Raw genomic sequence first — 25,507 nt, 5'->3', positions numbered from 1 at the left:
TTCTCGGCGGTGCAGATAGACTCTTGAGAAGCTACACCATCGTCTCTCGAGACGGACGGCTGCCGACGACGACGACGATTTTATTTTTGCATATATTTGAACTATTTCCTCACATAAAGATTTTTAATACATATATATAGTAGCATGTATCCCTTTAGACATTTTTTTTTTTAGAGAATGAACTGGATGGAGTACTTCCCATTTATTAGACACCCTCAGCTTCTCCTAAAACAGATGTGAATCATCTGGCTAAGAGTTGGAGCCAGAAGAGTCTTTCTAGGGTTTTTTTTCTCCCCAAACTGTTTACATCTTATTTGTTATAGTAAATAGAGCCAACATATCTTATTAGCTCATGTGTTATATATAAAATGTATTTTATTTTATTTTGTAAAGACTAATTTGTTAGGCTGAAACTAAGCTTCATCTTTTGTGACCGGCTTTGCCAGTCTCCCGTTGTTAAATGGATTGGCATTCATTCAGGGCAGGGGGCTGGCCGCAGGGCTTTCACATCCTCGAGAGGTGACGTAAGTGACGGCAACAGGGAGCGGAGGGAGCTGTGGTTTATGGGAAAGCAGGCGCAGCGTCTCTGAGGGCTGGTTGGTGTGCAGGATGTTCGCCTGAGGAATGAGAATTCCCATGTTACCAGAACTCCTATTCGTTTATGTTTTTCCTAAGAACAATTCTAAGTCTAGATTGTATGTGACATCTTCTAACTTTTAATTGCTTAAATATTTTTATAAAGCCTTGTATTCCCAACCAAACGTCTCAAGCAGCTGGATTAATCCAATGGGTCAACCTCTGGTTTAGTATGTACCAGTGGTGGGTCCCCAAATAAGACCCTCTGGGCTCTAGGATTATGAAGTCCCATGGCCCTGGGTTTCCGCGAGCTTTCAGTCTAGTTAGGAGGGAAAAAGCATACTTGAAAAACAAAATGAGAGGTGCAGAAATGCTGTGGGAGTTGAGAGAACAGCTCTTATCAGGGACAATCAGGGAATGTTTCCTACAAGCCATGGAACGAGTTGGGGGAAGCTCTGGTGCTTAGTAGGTAGAGGGTCAGGGAGAGAAGCAAAGGCCTAGATGTGGGCGAGACCAAGGACTAGCGACAGGAAATACCACCCTGTAAGAGGAGAGCTGGTAGATTTCATGAACTAGGGCTTTCCAGGCCAAGACAGTATTCTGAACGATCAGGTGAAAATATGCAACCAGCAGTTGAAAGTATGGCACTGAAATTCAGCTGAGGCTTTGAGCCACGGATTTGAACATCTTTGTGTAGCAGTGACGATCGAAGGCAGGGGGTGTCTATGAAGAGTGTGCTGCTCTGTCTGCCATTGGCAAGTGGTACATTTATAAATGTAGGGACACGCTCTGCGTCTGGCATTTGCAAAACGACCAACAATTATTCACTACACTAAATCTCATTTAAAGCTCAAAGTAGTGCCCAATTACTCCAAAAACTTTTTCCACACTGAGAAGGAAAGGTTTGGGATAGGAGGAACTAAGAGTTTGTGGGGAATGAGAAACCCACATTTGGAAGGATATGCCTGTAATGGTGGCTTTATTTATAGGTTTATGATCTTCCTCCATGGACAGCTTAAACTAGAACCTTTGTTTTTTACTGTTATGAAAAGATTATTCAGTAAATGGAAACATATTGATGCTATGTAATATAGTTGGACAGCATCTCTAGTCTTTCTTATTTGAAAGTTTAAAGGATAGTTTCTTTTAAAAATAAACAGGAGGTTATTATGTTCTTCCCATAATGAGAATCTGCTTGTCCTCTAGAAACTAAGCATTTCAAAGCCTGATAACTCCAACAGTTATGCCATGTAAAGGATTGTCTACTGGAACATGAATATGTATCAGTATTAGGAATTTTATAAGCCTGAAGTAAACCGTGGATCAGTATCCACTCTCCTGGCTACAGAACTCTGGAGAGAAGTTAAAGCTGAGTGTTAGACAATGTACACCAGCCAGGTGTGTTCAGACGAGTAAGCATTTAGCCTAGGAAACTGAGGCCAAGAAGAAGTGCTGCCCAGAACATCAATCAAAAACAGCTTCTGACTCCAAGTGGTGTACAGCTCTGACACTGTCCTGATGCACTGTTATGAAACTTCACTCAGACATCTCCCCAACCCTCCCAAATCCAAGAGACCAAGAAAAACACCCATGGCAACCTTCCCCCGCTTCATAATGGAACTGTTCTTTTAGCAAAACTTCCTAACCAAGCAAGATTCCGCTAAATAAGAAGGCTCTTTGGTCGGAAGATTGTCTTTGCTGACTCTTAAGATATTGGAGCTGTTAAATTTCTTTCTGTTCCTGATCCTTTATACCTGTTTTACAATCTTCTACATAAATCTGTGACATTTTAGTAAATGAACTGTAAGCTATCAGAGGCAAAACCAATTTGATGTCTTTTACGAGTGTGCAGATTCAAATATCTATTCAAATATTTGCTAATCCTGGAGGATTTCTTGTAGAGGCTTGAGAGTATAGATTACACGGCGCCCTGCAAGTAGAAGCCAGAATAGACTGTAATGCAAGAGTCAATTCACATTGATGAAGTTGGCGCCAGTTCCCGGATTTGACCACTTGTAACAAAGATTGTAGAAATTGTCATATACTTATAATGGCTTTTTGGTATATTTCATTTTAAAGGATAAATTTATCTCAAAAAAAGAAAGAAAGAAAGAAAGAAAAGAAAGAAAGAAAGAGAAAAAAGAAAAGAGGTGGGGGTCAGAGGGAAGACAGACACAATGTCTAATTTTTAGATAAAATGAGTAAAGCTTCCATAACCAGGATTTGGAAGCTCTCCAATGTCCAACAGGCCGAAAGAAATGCCAAGGATTGTCTGGGTATTAGAGCCAGGCCTCGGTGCCAAAGTCAAAATAGGCCACACTGGCCATAGGAGAGCCCCCAGTAGGCGCGCGTGTAGTCCACTTACCTGTTTTGAATTTAAACAGGCTGTCTTTACACAATTATTTGACTATGAAACTCCAGAGCAACTCTGAATGCTCTATATTTTTAAAACTGTGCTTGTTTCACAAAAGGTAGGAAAATTGCAACATCACCTTGAATGGTGGCTTTGGCGGTTCACCTTGTGGCCCTGGCGGGGGAGGGTAGCAGGCGGGGAACTCTTGCTGCCAAGCCTCTTCCCACCCCAGTGAATTTTACCCTTCTTGGAAAGTGCTCGGCATGAACAGTGAGGTTTGGGACGCAACACAAACATTTTCCTCGTCACACTCAATAAATATGACTTTGACGCAATAAAAAATAATGAACAAAAATGGGAAGTATAGAAGCCCTCAGGTTTAATCCCACGAGTATTTATTGAACACCTACTATAACCTGGGGGTGATGGGAAACAGGTGAATAGAAAAGAAGGTGAGGAAACATCAGACATCAGTTTTGCCTGATGCTGCCCCAGGGCCCTTTCTTTCATTTTTTCTTTTTTCTTTTAATAATTGAAGTCCTCCTCACTTTATTTTTCAATTACAGTTTACATTCAACATTGTTCTGCATTAGTTTCAGATGTACAGCATAATGGTTAGACAATCATGTTCCTTAGAGGGTGTCTCCCTGCCCGGGTATTTCCGGTACCCACCTGGGCCCATACATAATTATTGCGATATTATTGACTCTCTTTTTTATGCTGTAACTTACGTCTCTGTGACTTTTCTCTAACTCCCTATTTGTACTTCTCTTTTCCTTCATCTTTTTCATCTAGTCCCCCAGCCTCCCTCGCCGCTGGTAATCATCAGTCTGTTCTCTGTATCTATGAGTCTCTTTTGTTTGTGTATTTATTTTGTTCTTTAGATTCCACATATAAGTGAAATCATATGGCATTTGTCTTTCTCAGTCTGACTTATTTTACTGAGTGTAATATCCTCTACATCAGTGATTTTCAACCTTTTCCATCTCGTGGTGTGCACTAATTACTAAAATTCTGCAGCGCACCAAAACATATATTTTTTGCTGATCGGACAGAAAATAGGTGTAATTTTGATGGAATCACACTGGACAACTATTGTTGTGTGGGCTGTTACCATTTTTTTTTGAAATTGACAATCTAAGGGAAAAGACGTCAGTGCCCCTGACTAAACAGTCAGGTATTGAATGTTTTAAAAATTCTTGCGGCACACCAGTTGAAAATTGCTGCTCTATATCCACCCATACTGTTGCAAAACAATAAGATTTTCTTCTTTTTGATAGCCGAGTAATATTCTATTGTGTTGATATACTACAGCTTTTTTATCCACTTGTCTGTTGATAAGCCCTGTGCCCTTTCTTTTCCTCGGAGTACAGAGACCTTACTTCTCCCTCACTCCTGGGCACCCATCTCCTCGGAGGACCCCGCTCTTTCTTGTTCTCTGCAGACACGCCTAACCTCCCGCATGGGAAACTTGTGTTTCGCAGGACCTTGGTCTTGAAGGAAAGAACCAAATTAGCCACATCACGAATTCTGCTTTTGTTTTGCTTGCTGCCACTTTTAGGTTCTTAGTAAATGAAAGTCTTTGCTCTTTCATAAACACTTGTAAGTTTCCAAGAGCGCCCAAGGAAGAAAGCACATTTAAAAAAAATCCCCGTAATTGAGCATATCAGTGTAAACATTTTCATCCTCACGATTGATAAATTTACCAATTTTCTGCCCCATTGTAGATTTAAGGGTGTCACTTAAATGTATTTGTAATTAATAATTCTTCAATTAAGCAAGGAATATGTTCATGTGAAAAGCCAAGTGTATTGTGTATCGCTATAAGATAATTGTAGCAACATGAGCGGTTTCTCCATTAGAATGAAATCCTAAGTCACAGCCACCTGACCTCTAACACCAGGTTTGGTCCCGCCTCAGGGGCCCTGCCCTGCCATTCGTCCGCCTGGCTTGCCCGTCTGAACCCTGCTCAGTGTGCGTTGCTGGATCTCCTCATCATTACGGTCTCACTATGTGTGTTCCCTCCGCAGAGGCGGCGTCCCCGACCACAGCCCTGTCTATACGTTGCCCTGCGCCAGCCTGCCACTCAGTGACATCACTGTTTTCCTGGTCCTGATCCCCCTCTGAAGTTCCTTTAGTGCTTCCTGTTTTATTCAATATTTTCTGCCTCCTTCTAGAATGGAAACTACAGGAAGTCAGGGGCCTGCAGTTGAATGCCCAGCCTGACCCACAGTCAGTGTTGGTTTAATTGAATGAATGATGGTTATGAGTACCAAGTAACAATTAGAATAGTGTCTGGCACATAGTTGGGACTTCTGAAGCATAAGTTCCCTTCCTTTCCCTCCTCATCCCCCTAACAACATATGGTCAAAACCAAGTTGTAGCCCTGGCTGGTGTGGCTCAGTGGATTGAACGTTGGCCTGCTAGCCAAGTGTCGCTGGTTCGATTCCCAGTCAGGGCGCATGACTAAGGTTGCACGTCAGGTCCCCAGTTGGGGGCGCGAGTGAGAGGCAACCACACAGTGATGTTTTTATGCCTCTCTTTCTCCTTTCCCCTCTCTCTACAAATAAAATAAATAAACACATTTTTTTTAAAAACCAATTTATTCTGCACTGTTCTATCTTAAATATGTTAAGAAGGTATCTAGTTATACGAAGTACAGTAAATCATATCTGGTTGAGTAAAAAGGAGCCCCCAAGGTGTTCATTTAAACAGGATTTAAGTGTTCTTTTTTTTAATCTAATTTTCAGGTTGGCCTTGCCCGCGGGAACCATGTCTTGGCATTTTCCCCTGCTGCTCGTGGTCACGGTGACTTTGCCCTCCGTGTGCCTCCAGTTTAATCCTCAGCCTCTGGAGGAGCTGGGCTCTGACATCGGAATCCAAGTTTTCAATCAGATCGTCAAATCCCGGCCCCAGGAGAACGTCGTCGTCTCCCCCCACGGGATCTCGTCCGTCCTGGGGATGCTGCAGCTGGGCGCCGACGGCCGGACCAAGGCCCAGCTCACCGCGGTGATGCGATACGGCGTGAAAGGTGCGTGCGCGGCCTGGCAGGGAGGGGTCCAGCGGTGGGGGGGTCCTTGCTGGGTCTTCGCTTAAAGCCCCAGAAGCAAGCGGAACAGCCTCGTGGGTTTTCCCCGGTGCCGTCTGGGGCTTCGGCCAGTGTGCTCGAAAGCACAGACGTTGCGCTGCTGGATCCCGGCCTCTGTTCTGTAGCTCTGGGGCTTTCGGTCAGTCCCTCCATCCCTCCGTTTTCTCCGCCATGAGAGGAAAGCTGCCCGTCTGCCCCACCTCCCTGGCGTACAGGGCTAAAAATGCATCAGGCCTCTGAGTGCACTTCTAAAGGGTCGGCTGGGAAGGCGGGCGGGTGTGGCCCCGGAGGCCACAGTGATGGAACTGTTCTGTATCTTGCCTGGGGTGATGGACACGTGATCTACCTGGGGCATAAAATTGCGAAAAGCTACACACACACACACACACACACACACAAACACACACACGAAGTGCAGTCTGAGTGAGCGCTGTGGACTGTCCCAATGGCAGCCGCCTGGTTGTGGCCCCGTACTGTGGTCACACATAATGTCACCAATGGGACAATCTGGGTGAAAGGTACTTGGAACCACCCCTATACACTGTTGTACAACTTCCTGGGAAGCTATAATTATTTCAAAAGGCTACAAAACTTTTTTTCTTAAGTAAAGCCCTATGGAAAAAGGCTTCATTTTCTTGAAAGAAAACCCTGTTCTTAATTACCTATTTAAACCCAACCGAAGAGCTTCTGTGTCCTGGCACTGTTGTTTTGCTCTACCGTGGGTTTTCTCCCCTGGAGTTACGGTCCACCTGCCTCTTCCACACCGTGGGGGCCGCCGGAGCAGGGCTGGCTGTGGAGCCTGCAGGGCACTGTGACCTTGAGCCGGTCACCTCTCACCTCTAGGTCTTAGTTCCTTTATTGGAAAATGACGGGCTTTTCCTACCCATGCTCCTCCACTTCTGCTGACCAGGACCTTCTAGGATGCTGGACTTGCGCCGATGCCTTCAGCTAGAGAGGAAGATGAGGGAGGTGGGGGTTTGTGTATTGCAGGCACTGTCCTGTGGCCGGTGTTTTCTACGCTGCCTGCAGAGCTGCCGGCCCCCAGGGCCTAAGCGCCCTGGCCTGATGATGCGACGTTCAAGTCTGCACGCGTCTGCGGTTTATTCACCTGCTGGAAGCTCAGCAAGACTAACTGCTTGGAGCTCACGGTTCTGCCCCTTACTCAGGAGTTCAGAAACTCTTGGTGATTTATAACTTCACCCTGAATCGCCTCCTGAATTTAGGGCCTTCCCTAGGGCCATCCTGAAGCCTGTCCAATTCCAAAGCAGCAGCTGGGTTTGGGCTATTTGTTTTAATGCTGAGCCAACCTCACTTGAAGCAGGGTTTTTAAGTTTGGGTGATATTGGCCTGTCGGCAGAGCGCCCACCCCTACCCACCCTTTCTTCCTCCCATACGGCTCTGTGACTTCTGCTGACATGACACCCCGATCCGCGGGAGCCCCAGTGGCTGTTCAGGCCCTACTTCCCGCCCAGCCTCTGAGAACTCACAGTGGTGATTTTCTCACTGAGGATGGAGGCAGGCAGGCCAGTGTGGGACAGAGGAGGAAAGCTCTGCTCTGACCTTTTCCCAGCAGGAGACCAGGGTACCTGGAGGAGGCCGTGTGGCTGAGAGGAACAGGCCTGGGACTTGGCCTCTGAAGTCTGCTGTCCCTGACTTAAAAAATGGACCTGCCTCCTCCTACCGGGCCAGCCCCACAGAACAGTGTGAGGGGTAGAGTCGTGAGAGACCTAACAAAGGCCGGAGGGTCACCTCTTGGTGGAGCCTGGGAGTCTCTACCCTGCCCTTGTTTCAAGGGTCTGAAGAAGAAACACTCTCAGGGACAAGTCAACTCTCCAGAGGACACCGCGGTCACTCTGCAGGGCGTTTCGGGACAGTGTCATTTTGTAAAGCGAGTAAGAAGGATCTGTAACAAGCTCTCTGTAGAAACACATGTCATCCTGATAACTTATTTTCCTCTTTGCCGTGCTCTAAAAGTAAATGAAGCATGCATGAATGGCTCATGTAAAACAAATCTTATGTTGCCATAAAATTAATCCCCTCGCTTTTTGAGCTTGATACCACGTAAAAATCACATTGTTCTTGGATGGTGGAACTTGGCCACTTTTTTATAGTCTTCGGAATGCTTATTTTATTCAGTTTTATTTCCAAAATATAAAAAGAGAATCACATTGCTAAGTCTTTGACAGGCAAGGGAACAGCAGTCAGGATTGTTAAGTGAGAAGGAGAGTGGATTGGGAAGATTCCTTTTGTGTATCCCTTCCTGGCTCCGTAATTGAGGAGCTTGCCAGTCTTCCTGGGGACCCGGTACCGAGAAAGTCCTCCAGGAGAACGAGGGCCTCATGGGGAAGGGGTTGAGAATGCCCTGAATGTGCCTGCTTTGATGGTCGAAGAAGAACTGATTTTTAAGACCTAGTAATAGTACTTTATTCCCCCACGCCTTTCTTAGTGGAAGATGTGATTTCTTGTCACTTGTGTTATTCAGACTGTCGTTATTTATCATTAGATAGAAGATAGTTTGAAAAACAACTTTCAGAAACTCTTTTGGAAATATGGCTGCATTTTCTCATCCCCCCCCCTCACCCCCCCAGGAGCTGGTAAAACATTAAAGAAGATCAATAAGGCCATCGTCTCCAAAAAGAATAAAGATATCGTGACAGTGGCTAATGCAATGTTTGTGAAGAACGGCTCTAAAATTGAAATGCCTTTCGTGACGAGGAACAAAGACGTGTTTCAGTGCGAAGTCCGGAACGTGAACTTTAAGGATCCAGTCTCCGCCTGCGATTCCATCAACGCGTGGGTTAAAAACGAAACCAGGGGTGAGTGGTCATGGTTCCCTGGCCAATATTTTGTGTGATTTTACATTCTGTGAATGAAAGTGTGAGTCAGACTCTACGATTCTAACTCGTGTCTGCAAGTCCAACGGTCCATCTGTTAGGAGGGGCCAGGACCCCACTGACTGGTGTGTCTTTTCCTTTTGAGCAGACCCACAACCTGAGCCTGCCTTCCTTCTCTTTTTGGGACACCCTCGCGCCCCTTGGGGATTTTTCTCCCTGTGGCCTGGGCAGCAGAGCAGAATACAGCCCCGCAGAAGACCCTCTTTTTTCTCACCGCATCTCATCCCCAGAGTCCTTGCCCACTGGCCCTTGTCTGTTTTGAAATTTTTATGGCTTATTCCTTCCTGGTTTTGTATCTGTTGTCTCCTTGGCCTGGAATGTCCTTCTCCGCCTTTAAGATTCAGAATGGATCTCTCTCACCCTCCCTGCTTCCGTCATCTCAGGAAGTCGGTGCCTCCTCTCTGGTTATGACGGGCATGTGATTGTGTCTCTTCCAGGCCCCTTCATTATAGCACTTGCCACACTGCGTAATGGTTACTTGTTTACCTGCGTCTCTTCTCCCATGAAACTGAGCAAATGTCTAACATCGGTGTTTTAGACCTGTTAATTTGTAAACTGGAGGTCCAGGTGAAGACATCCAGGAGGAGAGGCAGTCCAGGAGAACAGGGGAAAGTTAAGTCTAGAAATGTAGATTTGGGGACCGCTTATCAAAGAAAGGGGAGTTCAGGGCACAGGAGAAGAAGGAAAAGAGGCTCAGTAGGGAGAAGCTCAAAGCCAAAACTTGGGGGAACTCTGGCTTTCAGGTCATGTTTTTCAAAGTGTGGTTCCTGATGCACCTGCCTGAGAATTACCTGGGGTGTATGTTTAGAATGTAGACCACCAGACCCCAACACTCTGAATCAGAATCTCCAAGGGAGGGGCCTAACATTCTGCTTCAAAGCAAGTTCTTCCCTCGTTTACCCCCACCAGCCCTCACCAGACTTCTGTCTGTGAATGTTTGCTAGCCTTTCAAGGGGCTAGCGAAAAGATGAACGAGGGATGCCCTGGGGGGTGGACGAGAGCCGGTCTTGTTTGGGGAACTCCGTGGTGTCCCTTCTCAACAGGATCCCGGACGGTGCAATAGTGAAAGCATCAGGAGGCCAGCAAGCGTGAAGGGTTTAGAGGTTTTTCTGAGCCTGTGGTAGGAAGCTGATGGCACTGAGATGCCAGATGGCAGTGTGACCGTGGCATGTCACTGCACCCTTCTAGCCACCTAATGTGCTGTGTAATGTTAAATCACTTTCGCGTACCACTTGACAGCTTCCAAAGCACTTGAATGCACATCCTCTCCATCACCTGCTTACTGCGTCTCTAGGGACTGAGAGCGATGAGACCCCGGCAGTGCTTTTCGGGCCCATAGACCCCACTCCTTCTTTTTGAACAAATGTTTTTTAATACTCCATTTACTCTCCTGAAAAGAGATTTATACCTAAAATAACCTACACACAAAAGACACAAAACTTAAAAAATTAATATGTGTAATGTCAAACTATAATACAAGAAACAACAGAAGTAATTTATATATGTAGTTCAATAGGTAAAACCATGGGTACCGACCAAGAGACAAGTATGTTGCACCCATAACATGAAAATCACAAGTTGCATCGCCATTGTTGATGCAATTTTTTTCTGAAATGGTGCAAAATCCTTAGGATATTTACAAAGTAAGTATAGATATGATATGCATGGTAGTCACATTCCTGGCAAATTAAGTGCATATTAAAAGTATACCCCCCTGAAAGATGTATGTGTTTACATGAAAAAGAGGAAGTTTCTGGCCCAGATCATGGTAAGCAGATTCGTCACCAACATGAATATCCAGCAGGGCATTTGAAAGTTATACAGGAAGAGGACAGTTCTTCATTGTTTTGGGACTGTTTTGAATGTTCAGGACATGTCCCATCTCTGGCTATTGCTCATTCAACCAGAAGTGCTCCCTCAAATTTCCAAACTGCAACTTGGGGTGAGCCGCCCCTCTGAAAAGTCCTCACCTGCATGACAGGTCTCAGAAGGCTGCTGGAGAGTGAACAGTCCATGGGCAAAGACCGCCAGGTTCGTTCTGTAGAAGTGGTCCCTTCTGCCCTGCAGAGAGTGGAAGAACCGACACAGAGGCCCTTTCCAGTGTGCGAGGGATGTGGGTGGGGATGGCCCCACGGGGCTGCCCTGCCCACCTCTCCGCAGCCTCACCTTCTCTCCCATCACACCCCCACCACCACCACATGGGCATCTAGCTCCCTGGAATACTTCCCTTTTCCTTGTCAATGCCTATCCATTGCCACACTGTTTCATGAATAGCATAACGGCTAAAAGCCTAAGTTCTGAGTTTGCACCTCAGTTCTGCCCTTTATTGGCTGTGTAACCGTAGGCGAGTTAGTTAACCTCCCTCTGCCTCAGTGGCCCCTTCTGTAAAATAGAGCTGGCATAGCGATACGACTAGAACAGCTATAACAACATTACGGTTGTTATGGGGATAAACATAATACATGTGAAGTACTTATCAGAGTGCCTGGCACTTAGCAGATGTTCAAGTGTGAGCTATTTTTATAGCCATTAGCTCAAGGAATTTAGCTTCTTGAAGGAACCCATCCATCCCTGACCTGGCCGACCAAATCAGAGCCCTCTTATTTTGCTCTCACATTCTTGAGGACTTCCACTTCAAGGTAGTTATTTACAACTGCAGCTTTGCACTTCTCCAGGCTCATTTAAGTCAGCCCCCACCTCGCGGATCCACAGCTCTTTGAGAGCAGGGTTCCTTTTTTTGTTGCGTTTTCTTACCTAAGAGGACGTGGCATCTAAGGATGGATGGGTAAGTGGAGGATGAGTGTGTGCATGGACGTGCGGGTGGATGATGGGCGTGTGTTTGTGGCAGTTATTGATGGCAGGTGCCCCACACGCCTCCTCGCCTCTAAATTATGCATTTCTTCCCTTTCTCTCTTTATCATTTCTTTCTCTTTTACTTCATGCCGCCTTATAATATCTTACTCCTACCAGTGGCAGCCAGAGGTTTTATTTACCTTAGCAAAAAAAAAGAAGAAAAAAAAGCTGAAGAGATTTCTTCAGCACTGACAGTATGCTGAACATAGAGCTAGACAGGGCTTTAAGAAATGAGTGACAGGGTCCTTGTTCCTGTGCAATTCATGGTTCATTTCGGGGAGGCAGACACATTTCAGTTTATCTAGGATAAAATACCATGGCGTCCTGGTGGTGCTGAGAATTGGGCTTTACGGAAACTCCTAGGAGAGGAGTATGAAGGGTCAGAAAGGTATATATATCGAAGAGGAACCACCGAGCCATGGCTGAAAGGCAGGTAGGGGTTGGACTGGGTGATGTTCCCAGGAAAGGCAAGAGACACTCACTATGGGGGAATCAACTCAAAGGAGCTTGCTATCGCTGGAGCACAGGGTTCTAACTTCCTTCCCACAGTCTGTTCCCAGAGGCAGGCCTTATGAATGGCTATTTATAGCTCAGGCCTTTTCTCCTTCAATTCCCGCTGTAAGGTGGCGTTAGTGCCCCCTTGTGGGAGTTAGGAGCAGTCATGACCCTGTCTTACTGAGCGCACGGTGGTTCAGGGAAATCTGGGTTTGCTTCTCTACCATGACTTACTTAAGCGTTTGTTTATTGTACATCAGAATCTTCTTGTGCTTCATCTAAAAGGACTTAAAGCTCTCCCTGCTGAGTTAGACATTCTTGCTTCTTCAGAAAGCGTTGGTTTTACTTCCAGCATTGAATATATTAGAACTTGCATTTTTATGCACTCCTTTCTTTTTGTTTTTTAAGTATGCTTGGGCTAAAGCCTTCATTGAACTAATTTTTAATAGCTTTGGGTATTAGTGATACCTACACACACACACACACACACACACACACACACACACACACACACACACAGCAGAATCTTCAAATACGGAGCAAAAGGAACCTAAATGAAAAACGAAAGTGTCAGGCACAGGTAGCACTTTGAAGGTGACTTCATAGGAACATTCTAGAACAATGGTTGTTGCTCCTTCACTCCTGACACAAACAAGGTGGACCATCCCAACGTGTCATGAAGATCATTTTCCTTCAAAACAAGGACTTCTAGGACAGACGTCTTTTCTTTTCGTCTCTGTAATATTAGCACCTCGCTTGACCCCTGACCCCTAAATAAAGGCATCAGTTTTAACTTCAACCCTTCTTTAACCACAGATTACAAACGAATGCACAACATTTCTAAAATCTTAAGAGAGATTAAGCATTTACTTTTGATGACATTCCATGGGACAAAGGGAGCCTTTATTTAGACTGGGAGTAAATCAACTGGGTGGTTAAATCAATGACAAAGCTGCTTATCTGGTGCTGAGCAAAAACCCACAGTGGTCGTCCAGTATGTCAGCTATTAGCAAAAATGGGGAAATTAATTAATAATTAAGTGCAGCTTATTTGGATAAGTCAACTTTTCCAAAGCATGGGGCTGATAGGAAATAGGTATAAAAGAGTTTCTGGATGAAAAGTTTGCTAATCCCTACCTAGAGAATCTCTAAAGTCTTTTCTGGTCTCTGATTTTTAACTTGTTTTCAGCTTTAATTTTTAGTGAGAAAAAAAAAATTAGGAAGTAACAAGAGGGGCTGTAAAAACTGTTTTTTACAATCTTTTAAGAAACCCTTTGATTTTTCCCTTCGGCCTGACTCCAGCAGCGGCCCTGCGCTCCCGTGGCCTCCAGCCCTGAGTTTCTTCCTTGTTTGTTCTGTGACTTCACAGGCAATATCGACAGTCTGCTCTCCCCAGACCTTATCGACGGGGTCCTCACCAGAATGGTCCTGGTCAATGCCCTGTATTTCAAGGGTTTGTGGAAATCGCGGTTTCGACCTGAGAACACCAAGAAGCGTCCCTTTCTGGCAGCCGACGGGAAGTCCTACCAAGTGCCGATGCTGGCCCAGCTGTCCCTGTTCCGGAGCGGTAAGTTCGCACGAGGGAGGCTGTGATCCAGGAGGGGCTGCAGAAGAGCCCCGGAGCACTTTCACTGAGTTCAAGAGCAAAGCTGCTTTTCTATTTTACTTTTTTTGAAGAGCAAGGGAGGGGAGGGCAGGATTTTTTTTTTTTTTTTTTAAAGCTCATGGTAGTCTTTGTATTATTTGCAAAGGTCATGTATCAACATACAACCCATATAGACTTTTAGGTTGAAAACAAAGAGGAAAAGGCAATTTACAAAGTTAGTGTCCATGGGCTTTAAACAAATAGCATTATCAACTCATCATTGGCCGTCCTACATTACCAAATTAAAAGTAAGCCAATTTTAGATTTCCGTTGATCAAATTAGCAAAAATTAGGAAGATGGACCAGGCCCCAGGGGAACTGTGGTGTGGCGGATGCGGGAGCCCTGAGCCCTGTCGGTGGCGGGGGGCCGTGGTCTGGAGGGCTCCTTAGAGCCGTGGCCCCAGCAGTCCCATGCCGAGGAACCGATACTCCCTCTGAAGAGAATCACACACTAGCCGACAAGTAGAAGCCAGATCCGTACCCAGAGTGGAAGGCATATGACAGTTAGATTTAGGTTTATGTAAGGATTATAATATATGTTTGATTTCAGGCAACAGGTGCCGATTCATCTGACTTCTGTGAAATACTTGCTGTGTTTTCATATATCTGTAGAGATCTGTGTTGGGGGGATGTTCAGTTAAATGTTAACAGGGGTAGTTTTTCAGACGGTGGTTGTTCTTTATTTCTATTTGAAATTTAAAAAAAAAAAAAAAAAACATGATCCATTTTGCAAGCAGGGAAAACAAATGACCCGTCTCTGCGGTCCTTACTACACCGCAGATCACTCAGCCTGGTGATTGCTCCTGATTGAAGCATCTGTGGTCCAACTGAAGTTACTCTTCTTTTTACTTTATAAGTTAGCGTTGGTGTCTCCAGCTTATACCTGGACACGTGGGTCCCAAGTCCTCACTTTGCATGCTCAGTACGTAGTTGCTTCACGCACTGCCAAGTTCTTTAAATTAAGGAATGACTCATGAGAGGGACACAATAAACAAAGTCACTTCCTTTCTCACTTGTCATTCATCCACCTTCTTGGGAAAATTTTGTCCTTCACTCAATACATTTCTTAAAAAGATAATATGCATTTAAAAATCCTGCAGAAGCATATCGTGAGAAGCCACGGAGAATGATAAATGACTCTTTTGCCCCAAAGTCACTGTCAGCAGAACGGCGGCATGGCCACAGCTCAGATCCACACTGAGGCCATTTCATGTCCTCTTTGTACACGTTCTGCGTTCTAACAAAATACAAAAGGAAGGGGGACTCATTTACTGTATGTTTTCATTGCTGAAAAAAAGAACAAATGAGTTAGTGGTCAGAGATGAAAATGCAAGGAATTCTACAGACATTCCCACGGAAGAGTCAAATGTTTGTGTGTATAGGAATGAACAGGACACGCTTTCCTTGAGTATATAGGATATTCACAGAGAGGAAGCTACATCTCCCAGGATGCGTTTCAGTTAAGAACTGCTTTGTCTAAGAGCATACGTGTGTGTTTTACAGGAAGTGGTGTACAAATACATTCTTATTATCAGAGGCTCCCGTTCTGTGGAACTGTGGCGCTGGGCATTGTCCCAGATCTGTGCCCTCCCTTTGCCACCTTGTGCTGAGCTCCAGGAAACTACACCTGTGGGCTCCCTTGCCCCCTGGCTTCCTGTTGGGCTGGTTAGTGGGGCGAACCAGCAGGTGACAGGGATAAGGGAGAAGAGAGGGGTTAGGCCACTGATGTCCCAGCCCTGTCCTGCAGTCACCAGGGCCCTGCGTCCCTCCACCGAGGTCTTCCTCAGCTCCTGCCATCAGGGCGTGACCAAGAGCTCTGGGTCACCTCACCTTCCCTCATCCCTTGCAGCCTAAGGCCGGTCAGGGTGCCCCACGGTTTGTACCCCAGGGTCCTGTCCCTAATGGTTCCTCGGTACTCTGCCCATGCTTCATAAGTAGCCCCTTCATTAAGCTCTGCTTTTCGTGGGAAGACGGGGCAGGTTTGTCTTGTCAGGCGGCCACCACCACCAGCCAGGGCACGGAGCTGGGCAGTCCCAGCCGGGCAGGTCAGGCTGCAGGCTCCAACCCACGCACATGGCCTCTAGTGCCACCTGTTGGACATTTCCTGGGCCTCACCGAGCCCCTCTGTTCTTGGTGACTGCAGAAACATCGCCATCCCTTTTATCCTCCCCCAAGACATCATCAAGATCTCTGAGAAGATTCACTCAGTGACGTTAAGGGTGAGGATGGGCATTAGAAGAGGAGGGGAAAACCCATCTGACTTCTGTCCCATAAAGTATAAAGCCTTTGAGGGTAGAAACTTTTCTATTTAAAAAGCCTGAGAATCTGTTTTTAGAAGTGTATTTCATGCTTATTTCAAAATCCTCAAATACAACACGTGTCAGGCAGAAAGTAAATGGCCCCCTATAATTCCATTTCCCAGCATAGAAACCCCTATTAAGTGCTAGGTGTAGCATTTGAGACCTTTTCTGTGGGTACGTAAAATATGTCTAGGAGACCTTTTTGCATACACAGGGTTACACTGTCACATCTGTTCTATACTCTGCTTTGTTCATTAGACAGTATATGTTGTAAAACTTCCTTATGTCAACTCATGTGGATCTACATGATCTTTTTATCAGCTATCTTGTATTCCATGGTGTGTATGTGTCATAATACCCAATAGGGGGCCTTAACTTTTCCTGTAACAAAGGGCGTGGCAGTGACCGTTCTTGTACACAAATGTTTAGATACGGGCATCAGCGCTTCTAAAGGTAATTTCCTTGAACAGAATTGCTGAGTCAAAGCAGTTACCAATTTTTTTGTCTTCGTAGTTATGAATTTAGATGTAGAGTTTTTTGGGTTTTTTTTTTTAAGACCACAAAGAATTTCAGGAATACATATATGTATGTTTTTGTGTATATCAGTATATTTCTAGATTCTGCTCTCCTCTGAGTTTCCAGCATGTACCTGCCTGTTTGTTTTACTCCTCTGTCTGGTTGTCTGGTAAGCTCTGGTTCCACCGATAAATGCGCTGTTGCCCTCTGTCGTCCAGTCCTCTGCCTAGCGCTCCTCAGCTCAGCACAGGGCACCAGCCCGCACTAGGTGCTTAAGCCACCAACTCTATTATCCCCAAACTCCCTTTGCTCCAGCCTGAAGATAGACTACAGGCAGTGGAGCTATTTGTTGTGTTTTTTTAATATATATTTCAGCTCTGGCTGGTGTGACTCAGTGGATTGAGTGACGCCTTGCAAACCAAAGGGTCCCTGGGTCAATTGCCAGTCAGGGCACATGCCTGGCATGAGGACCAGGTGTCCCCAGTTGGAGAGGTTGCGAGAGGCAACCACACATTGATGTTTTTCTTGCTCTCTTTCTCCCTTTCTTCTCCTCTCTCTAAAAATTAATAAATCATTTTTTAAAAATAAAATAAAATAGATATTTCAATATCTACTGAAGTATAGCCCGAATAGTTCTTTAAGAACTCAGGAAATCCATTCAGGTGCTTGTAGTAGAAGGCTTTCCTGGTAGTAAATATTATAACTATTCTCTCTGACTTTACAGGCTAATAAGTGTTCTTAACATTTCATTGAGCCTGGTTACTGCTTCCTTCCTCATAGGACTTAAAATAGGAATCAGAATATTTTAGGGTGCTTTCGAGAAAAACGGGCTCATCCCAAAAGCGCCACGGACAGAAGGTTCTAACCCTTCTCTAAATTTTTAATATTTGATTCTCTGTCTTTTATTTCTCATTAAAGGTTTTGTTCCTTACCATTCACCTAAGAGCAAAGGCTGCTATTCTCCTTTTCAGATTTTCCCTTCACTTCTGAATGAATGAACATGCTCCATTCACGTTGTTATATACTCTAGGAATTATGCTCATTAAAGAACACTCAGCCTGCCTCCCAGCAGATACGGAATGCAGGGCCTCGGGCAGGACACTTTAGAGGAAAGCAGCCTGGGACTCCCTGCCCGGACACCAGGTTCCCAAATACCCTTTCCCTTTGTGATCCATTCTGCCCAGGACCTGTGCTCACCTGCAGCTCCTGGGATTTTCTTTGGGGGGGATCGACTCTGTTTCAACTCTTTGAGCAGCAACCTAACACTCAAGAAGCGAAGTATTTTGCAAAGTTACCAACATCCGTCAATGTAAGTTTTTGCTACGTGCGCCTCCTGTGCATAGATATATTCTCATTTTGTTTTCACAGCTTTGTAACATGGGGACTATTATCCCATTGTACAGATAAATAAACTAAGACCCGGAGTTAAGGAATGCGCCCAAGTCCCAGAGCTGGTGTGTGTCAGCGCCGGGATTTGAATCTGGGTTTTATAACCCCAGGTCTGGTGTTTGACCTCCGCACTTGCCCTCCATAGGACAACGCTATGAGAGAGTGATGGAGTGAAAGGAGAGGACAGGTGTTAATTTGTCTCCTGGCTCCTGACACCACCATGTAAAGATGAGCACAGAGGGGTGTGTTCTGCAGCGCCCTAGCTGACATTTGCCATCAGCTCCTAAGATCAGAGGCGGAAGTGGGCCAGGGAGGAATGAATCACCAGGCAGACGTGAGTGACTGGATGCCAAGGGTAGTTAATGATGTCTCCCGTCAAGGTTGGATTAACTGGAAGAAATAGAGGCTCCCCCCACACACACACACCCTCTTGAACACCTTCAGCTCGTAAGTTTTTATTATTCATGACCCCGATCCTTATCTGAACATTAAACACTTCGGGAAGTGGTTAATGACTGCCTCCAGTTCTTATTTCACGCCCTAGAGTAATCATTTATTAACTACTTCCCAAGTTTCACAGTTTCTAAAAATTAGTCCTGCCAGAGTAGGGACCTAATGTTTTCTTTGAGGATTAAAGGGCTTATTAGGAAGCAATTTTTTTTCTCACTTGCCATTGATTTTTTTCTGTTTCTGCTGAGACCATTGTGTTATACAGGGTAGAAGGAGAGATGAAGGGCTCTGTATTCTTTCATAAGGGAAATTGGCAGTGTCATCCTGTAGTGTCAAATATTCTGATTCCTTCACTGTTCTCATCATATTTGATAGCAGAAAGTGTTGGTTACGCAACAAAGACCAAGTTCGCTGCTTCTCTCCCTCCCCAGCCCCATCTATGGAGACCTGGCTTATTGATGTTACCTGTCCCAGGTGCAGTGATTGGCAAAGGTCATGGTTCCCAAAGAAAAGACAGTGAAAATCATGAGGGAAACTGCTTTCTCATTTTCCTCTTTCTTAAACATGGTGTCCTTCTAGGTCCTTTAGAGGAGGGGGACGAGAGTCCAGGGCGCGGGGGGCACCCACAATAGGCCAGACCCTGCTAAGTCCCTTACATACTTTTTTCTCATTGAATCATCTCAGCCCGATTAGGTACACACTTTTAATATCTCTGATATCTCCATCCTGTATACTGGGAGGCACGCAGAGGTTAAATAACCTCACCAAAGTCATCGAGTTCTTCCTTAAAAGTTTGAAGCGTGTTTAGTAAAACTTTTCAAAAATGCACCATAAATCTAGAAATGCTGGCTTTCCACTCACCTCATTCTCTTTTATAACACTGTCATTACGTGCCGAACGTCAAGGTCTCGTGGGGTCCTGGGGGGTCAGGGGCCTCTCTGGGCCCTGTCCCCACAAGCTGGGCCTCTTGCCAGTGCTCATCCTGACTCCACTTGTATTCCCTCTCAGTGGTGATGCTCAGGTGTGCTGCTCAGTTGCTAAAGGTTTTAAATATTTTAGATGGGATAAAAGGGTTCTAAGGTCCAGTTAGTTTGGGAAACCTGGGCATAACTAGAGTTAAACAGCTTTCTTCAGAACATCTCAGAGCCTTTATAATATTGTCGTTGTCTTGTCTGCAAGATGAATCAAGAGTCTAGTACATCCTAAACTTACTGGACTATGGAACCCAGTGTGTCTACCGGGCTTCTTGTAAGTGGCGTGTTCTCTAGATGACGTTTTGACACATGTTGATTTAAATCATTCTTGGGTTTTTATCAGCCAGAACAAATATCATAAAGCATCTGAGAGCCCTAATGATCGTCACAGGAATGAATGAAGAGTGAATAGGGAGTCAGGGGAGTGGAGTAGGAAGATGGTCTTTGGCATTGGCTACTCCGAGCCCCAGTCGCGGGGCTCCACCTCTTAGCTGTGTGTCCCTTGGCAAGTTACTGAATTTCTCTAATTGTAGCTTCCCCAGAAGCATGGACTGCTTATGCCTCCCTCGTGGGGCACTGTGGGTTCTAAATGTGTTGAAGCGGTTGGTATGGGCCTGGCACAGAGCGGGCCCTAAAGAGTAGAAGCTTTTTATCCCTGCGCTCCCTCCTCTTCAGTATGCACATGTAGACTTGGCCAAAGAGTCCTTCTAGGGCAGCTCAAATTCATTTCTTTATTCCTATGATGAGGGTCAGCTTCTTGCAAAGCACTGTATTCTAAGTGCCTTATGATCTAGTTAAATTCTCCTCAACAGAATTAACGTAATTTTACTGCTGCCCAAAGGCATTCTGTTAAGACATACCTAAATTGAAGAGAGGGAATTCTTTACCAAGGAAGGAAGAAAGAAATAATTGCCCTTACCTTTGTCTCCTAAGGAAGCTGATTTTGGAAAAGGGGAGTTCTTAAACTGAATTGCTCTCTTTCCCCTGAAGCTACCCTGGTGATCATCAGCAATCACCCCTGCCACGTCTGGGAACCATCAGGGCCACACTGAACCTGCCTCTGATTTCTTTAGGGTCGGCGAGCACCCCCAGCGGCCTATGGTACAACTTCATTGAGCTGCCCTACCACGGAGAAAGCATCAGCATGCTGATCGCGCTGCCAAGCGAGAGCTCCACCCCGCTCTCGGCCATCATCCCGCACATCAACACCAAGACCATCGACAGCTGGACCAGCATGATGGTGCCCAAGAGGGTGCAGGTTGTCCTGCCCAAGTAAGTAGCTCCTGCCCCTAAAGGAGACAACACCGTGGGTGCTCGGTCCTTGGTAGTGACCGTGTCAGAGACCACAGAGCATGAGTCTGGAACCTGGCCTGTCGCGAAGGCCATTCTGTGGTGCAGAAACCTCAAGGTAGAAATACAAGACCGTGCCTGTGGAAAGGTTTCTTGTGAATCCCTGTGCCTCTGCTGTGACAGGCTAATGACCGTGGAGAAGGAGAGAGGACAACTGGACTCAGAGCCACCACAAACGCACGCGCTCGTAACATTCTGGTCAAAGACTGAGAAACACGTGCACGTCGTCATACGCGTATGATGACATGACAGCTAACATTAGTCGTGTTCCTCTTTTTTTTTTTTTTTTTAATAAGAAGCTTCATTGCAGTTGCTTAAGTTTTAGCTTGAGTGGCTGGAGTTCAAGGTCCAAAAGCTCGGAAATAACTCTGGTTCTTGAACGTCTCCCATCTCAAACAATTCGGTTCTTGGACAGCCTTCCGGAATGCATTAAATTTGAGAACCAAGGTTCCACTGTATTTTGAAATGACCAGGGAGAATTCGTACATTAGTATTGGGGGACGTTTTTCTCTTATACCCTGAAAGTGTAAGAGAGATGGAATTTGAGCTGTTAAGACTTGACTCCAAGGGGAAAATAATCCCAGATCCTGTCTGAATCCTAATTTTCTAACAGGTCAGAGAATGCTTTTTGCCCAGACTTTTAAACATCAGTATTCGGCTCTCCTCTAGGGCTTTTTAACCACCCAGACCTCAGTGGAGCAGTGGTGGTACTTCTGGTTCTAACCACTTTTCATTTCCAGTCACTGAGTTAAGGAATCAGAGAAGTACGTTGATAATAAGTATTAGTGATCCTTCCAACATTATTTTTTTTGTTATAAAATAAACCTTCACGTAGGCAGTGCTTGATATAATTGAATCAGATGCTTTCATTGTAGGTGAATTACAATTAGAATGGTAAATTGCCGTGCCAGCGCACCTGTGGTAAGAATCTGTTCACCTGCCCCGTTGCTCTCCCACAGGATGTGGTCAGATCTGACAACACATCCTCTGATGATGCCTGTAATAGCGGACATGCGTATGGCTATAAGGCCAGAGGTCCAAGAATTCTGTATGATACCCAGATACCATGGCACCTATTTCTAATGCTTCTCTCATTTTAATAGTAAGATGCTTTCAGAATCCCGCCATGAACTAGCGGGAATGTGTCCCCTCTTCTGACCATCCCTTGTCCCAGTAAGGATGGTGGTTCTTACAGCAACCAAGATGACGGCTCTTTGGTTGGTTATGGGGAAGAACTGTAGATAAGGCAGAGTGCAAACACTTGTCACACCCTGCATCTCTCTGTCAGCACAAGAGGAGGTGCTTCTGTGGATCCTCCTGAGACTGGACTAGGGAGCCCGTTGCACATGAGGGTGGGAGCACCCCTACTTGCTGTTACTATATGTGCTGCTAATGCCAACTAAGGGTTGGAGGGATGAGTGGTTTCCTGCTTACCCTGGGATTAAAATATACAATACAGCCCTGGCTGATGTGGCTCAGTGGATTGAGCACCAGCCTGCGAACCAAAAGGTCATTGGTTCGATTCCCAGTCAGGGCACATGCCTGGGGTGCGGCCAGGTGACAGATCAATTTATCTCTCACACATTGATGTTTCTCTCTCTCTCTTTCTCCCTCCCTTCCTGTCTCTCTAAAAATAAATAAATAAAATATTTTAAAATTAAAACAATAAAATTTACAATTTAGATTGATGTTCAGGGCATGCTTAAAAAAGGATCTGCATACACTTTCCACTGGCACCAGAAGTATCATTTATAGTCTAGTGATTTTTTTCCCCCGTTTTCTGCCTTCATGCTAGGTTCACAGCTGCAGCACAAACAGATCTGAAGGAGCCGCTGAAAGTTCTTGGCATCACCGAGATGTTTGATCCGTCAAAGGCAAATTTTGCAAAAATAACAAGTATGTTCAGTTTAAAACTTATTCTGAAACATGAAGACTGAGTCTCTGATTTGTTCAGAAAGAAAAGGTCAAAGTTACGAATGTGTTGCCCTAAAACTCTCCCAGGTGTAATTTGATGTATCACTGGATGATGCTATTGATCCTTAATCATGTACATCAGCACGTTAATCATCCCTGCATTTCACATGTACGTTTCCTGCGAGGCCCGAGTGACTCTACACAGTTAAAGAAGTATTTTGGGTATTGTCTCTAGTACCTAAAAATTTAGCTCTTAATTAGGTGTTAGTTTTTTATTTTTTATTTTTTCCAAATGCACAGTTTTCTCCTGTGTTTAAAAAATCAAGATAGTCTGGGCCTCAAATACTTGCTTATTCCCACCCAGCAACAGGCGGCCTACGCAATGTCCAGATATGTAGTTTGTCATTTCATGCCCATTAATCTGATGTAACATAAATTCAGAGAAGTCTGATTAGATTTTTTTTTTTTTTTTCCCAAAACATCTAGGACCCAGCTGGTATAATATCCCTTCTTTTGCCAGCATAGGTACCTTTTCCTGGAGCCATGTTTGAACGGGGTCAATCCTTTGTCTTTTTAATTTGCAGCATAGCAACCTCCTCCCAAAGACAACTCATGGCTTAAACATTATTTGCACTTCATTTTGCATTTTCCCCCTTGAGTGAGAAGGAATTAGTTCGTCAGCGACCTCAGTTGCCTGCTAGCGAACACGCGAGTGTTTGTCCTAGGAATGAACTTGACCCCCCTGGAGAAATTGCCGCTCCATGGATATTTTCACGGTCTCTTCCTGCCAGCCAAAAGCTCTTCCCCATCCAGCAGTGTTCACATCACCTGGGTGCTTATTTGAGATGCACGATGTTGGGTCTGACCCGGACCTACTGAATCAGAATCCTCCCTTGACCAAACTCTGCAGCCCCATAAGGTCCGAGAAGCAGTATTTTCACCTGCACTTTCTCCTTCAGGGTTGTCCTGTGTCCCCAGGGAGTTCACAGGCATTCAGAGGGAGGACCAGGGGCCCAAAGTGCTCCTGGGATGTTCTGTTTAACCCTGTAGGTGACCTGGGGCCTGCAAAGGTGCCTCTCTCTCACCTTCAGTCCTACGAGAGCCGGGCATCAATGTAGACAGTTTAAAACCAGGTGACAAATTGGGGTGGTGAACACACAGTACAAGATACAGTTGATGGATTATAGAATTGTACATCTGAAACCTATATAATTCTATGGACTAATGTCACCCCAATATATTCGAAAAGTGAAAATAAAATAAAGCCAGATGACACAGAAAGAACTGTTTCCTTTTTGCACCCAGACCCATGTCTAGGCCAGGCTGGCACGGACCTCCCTCTGCACTGTCCCTGACAGCTGCACCCCGTGGGTCTTGCCGAGAAGGGAAATGAATTCCCCAGAAGGCCCCAGTGGCAAAACTGCATTTCTGAGTCTGGCCCTCACAACAGCCCAGACTCCTCGTACCCGACCCTCTTGTCTCACTAACGTGCCTGTGGGATGGGTGGCTTTTGTCAAAAGCCAGCACTTACTTCCCCACTAACTAGCCATGTGGTTTGAGGGCAATTTTTTTTTTAAACGCTCTGGGCCTCAGTTTCCGCTTCTGTAAACACCATCTGAAATTATCTGGATCTGACATTATGTAAGTGAAAAATAATGTTGGCTTCCTGGGCTTCTTTTTTAAAGCTCTGCTCTTTTTTTTTTTTAAATAAAATTCTTAGTGCTCAGAGTTCAGTTGCTCGAGGCACTAACATATTTGGATCTGGGACTCCCTCCTCTTAATGACATCGCAGTTCACATAGCAGAGACTGCAGGCGACTGTCATCCCACAGCCCTGAATCACCAGGACTGGAAGAGGTGACTTCTCTTCTGACTCCTTTTAAGACTTGGAATTTGCCATGGCTGCGTTTCCTTTTCCAGCTCAACAGATGGGCTGCATATCACACAAATGCTGTTTTTGCCTTATTTTCTGGAAACAGGGTCAGAAAACCTTCATGTTTCTCGCATCTTGCAAAAAGCGAAAATTGAAGTCAGTGAAGATGGAACCAAAGCTTCAGCAGTAACGAGTAAGCCGGGGACCGTGGCGGGGCTGGCTGTGGTGCAGAGGGGCAGGGTCACTACCGACTTCCGGTCAGGCCCTATGCGATGGTTGTAAGGGACAGCGGGGAACTGAGACACATGAAGGACCTGTGTCCATGAAGCTCAGTCTATTTCATCAAGGAAAGCACTTCAGTGAGAGAAGAGTCCTCTAGGACAGTGGTTCTCAACCTTCCTAATGCCGCAACTCCTTAATACAGTTCCTCATGTTGTGGTGACCCCCAACCATAACTGAAGCACAGTGATTAATCACAAAAACAATATGTAATTATATATGTGTTTTCCGATGGTCTTAGGCAACCCCTGGGAAAGGGTTGTTCGACCCCCAAAGGGGTCGCGACCCACAGGTTGAGAACCGCTGCACTAGGACAAGAGTTGACAGGCTTTTTCTGTAAAGAGCTAAACTATGTATTTTCTGCTCTGTGGGCCGTACTGTCCCCAAAGCAGCTTCTCAACTGTGGTACTTTAGTGACCGAAAGCACAGATGATACAGCAGATGGGCGTGGCTGTTTCCATAGAACTTGATAAAAACAGGATCTGACCCCTGCACTTGGCCTGAGCACAGGAATTTGCCGAATCCTGCTCTCAGAGGGATAGAGTGGATTCTGGCTTCTT

General features: G+C 45.4%; 1 protein-coding gene across 1 annotated transcript in view; it reads left to right on the top strand.

Moving 5' to 3' along the window:
• Window positions 1-25,507, top strand: part of SERPINE2 (serpin family E member 2) — a 58,406-nt gene that overhangs the window by 29,023 nt on the left and 3,876 nt on the right. Inside the window, exons 2-7 of the mRNA XM_090284658.1 lie at window positions 5,680-5,960; window positions 8,606-8,833; window positions 13,628-13,825; window positions 20,606-20,804; window positions 22,678-22,778; window positions 24,775-24,861. Of these exons, the coding sequence (XP_090140784.1) occupies window positions 5,702-5,960; window positions 8,606-8,833; window positions 13,628-13,825; window positions 20,606-20,804; window positions 22,678-22,778; window positions 24,775-24,861 (1,072 nt within the window). The 5' untranslated portion in view covers window positions 5,680-5,701. The remainder of the gene's footprint in view (window positions 1-5,679; window positions 5,961-8,605; window positions 8,834-13,627; window positions 13,826-20,605; window positions 20,805-22,677; window positions 22,779-24,774; window positions 24,862-25,507) is intronic.

Source organism: Furipterus horrens, unplaced genomic scaffold (genome assembly GCF_987537825.1).
Source record: "Furipterus horrens unplaced genomic scaffold, mFurHor1.1.pri manual_scaffold_1, whole genome shotgun sequence".
Taxonomy (NCBI): Eukaryota; Metazoa; Chordata; class Mammalia; order Chiroptera; family Furipteridae; genus Furipterus; species Furipterus horrens.
Note: the sequence above shows the minus strand (reverse complement) of the source record. Positions and strands in the feature narration are given on the sequence as shown.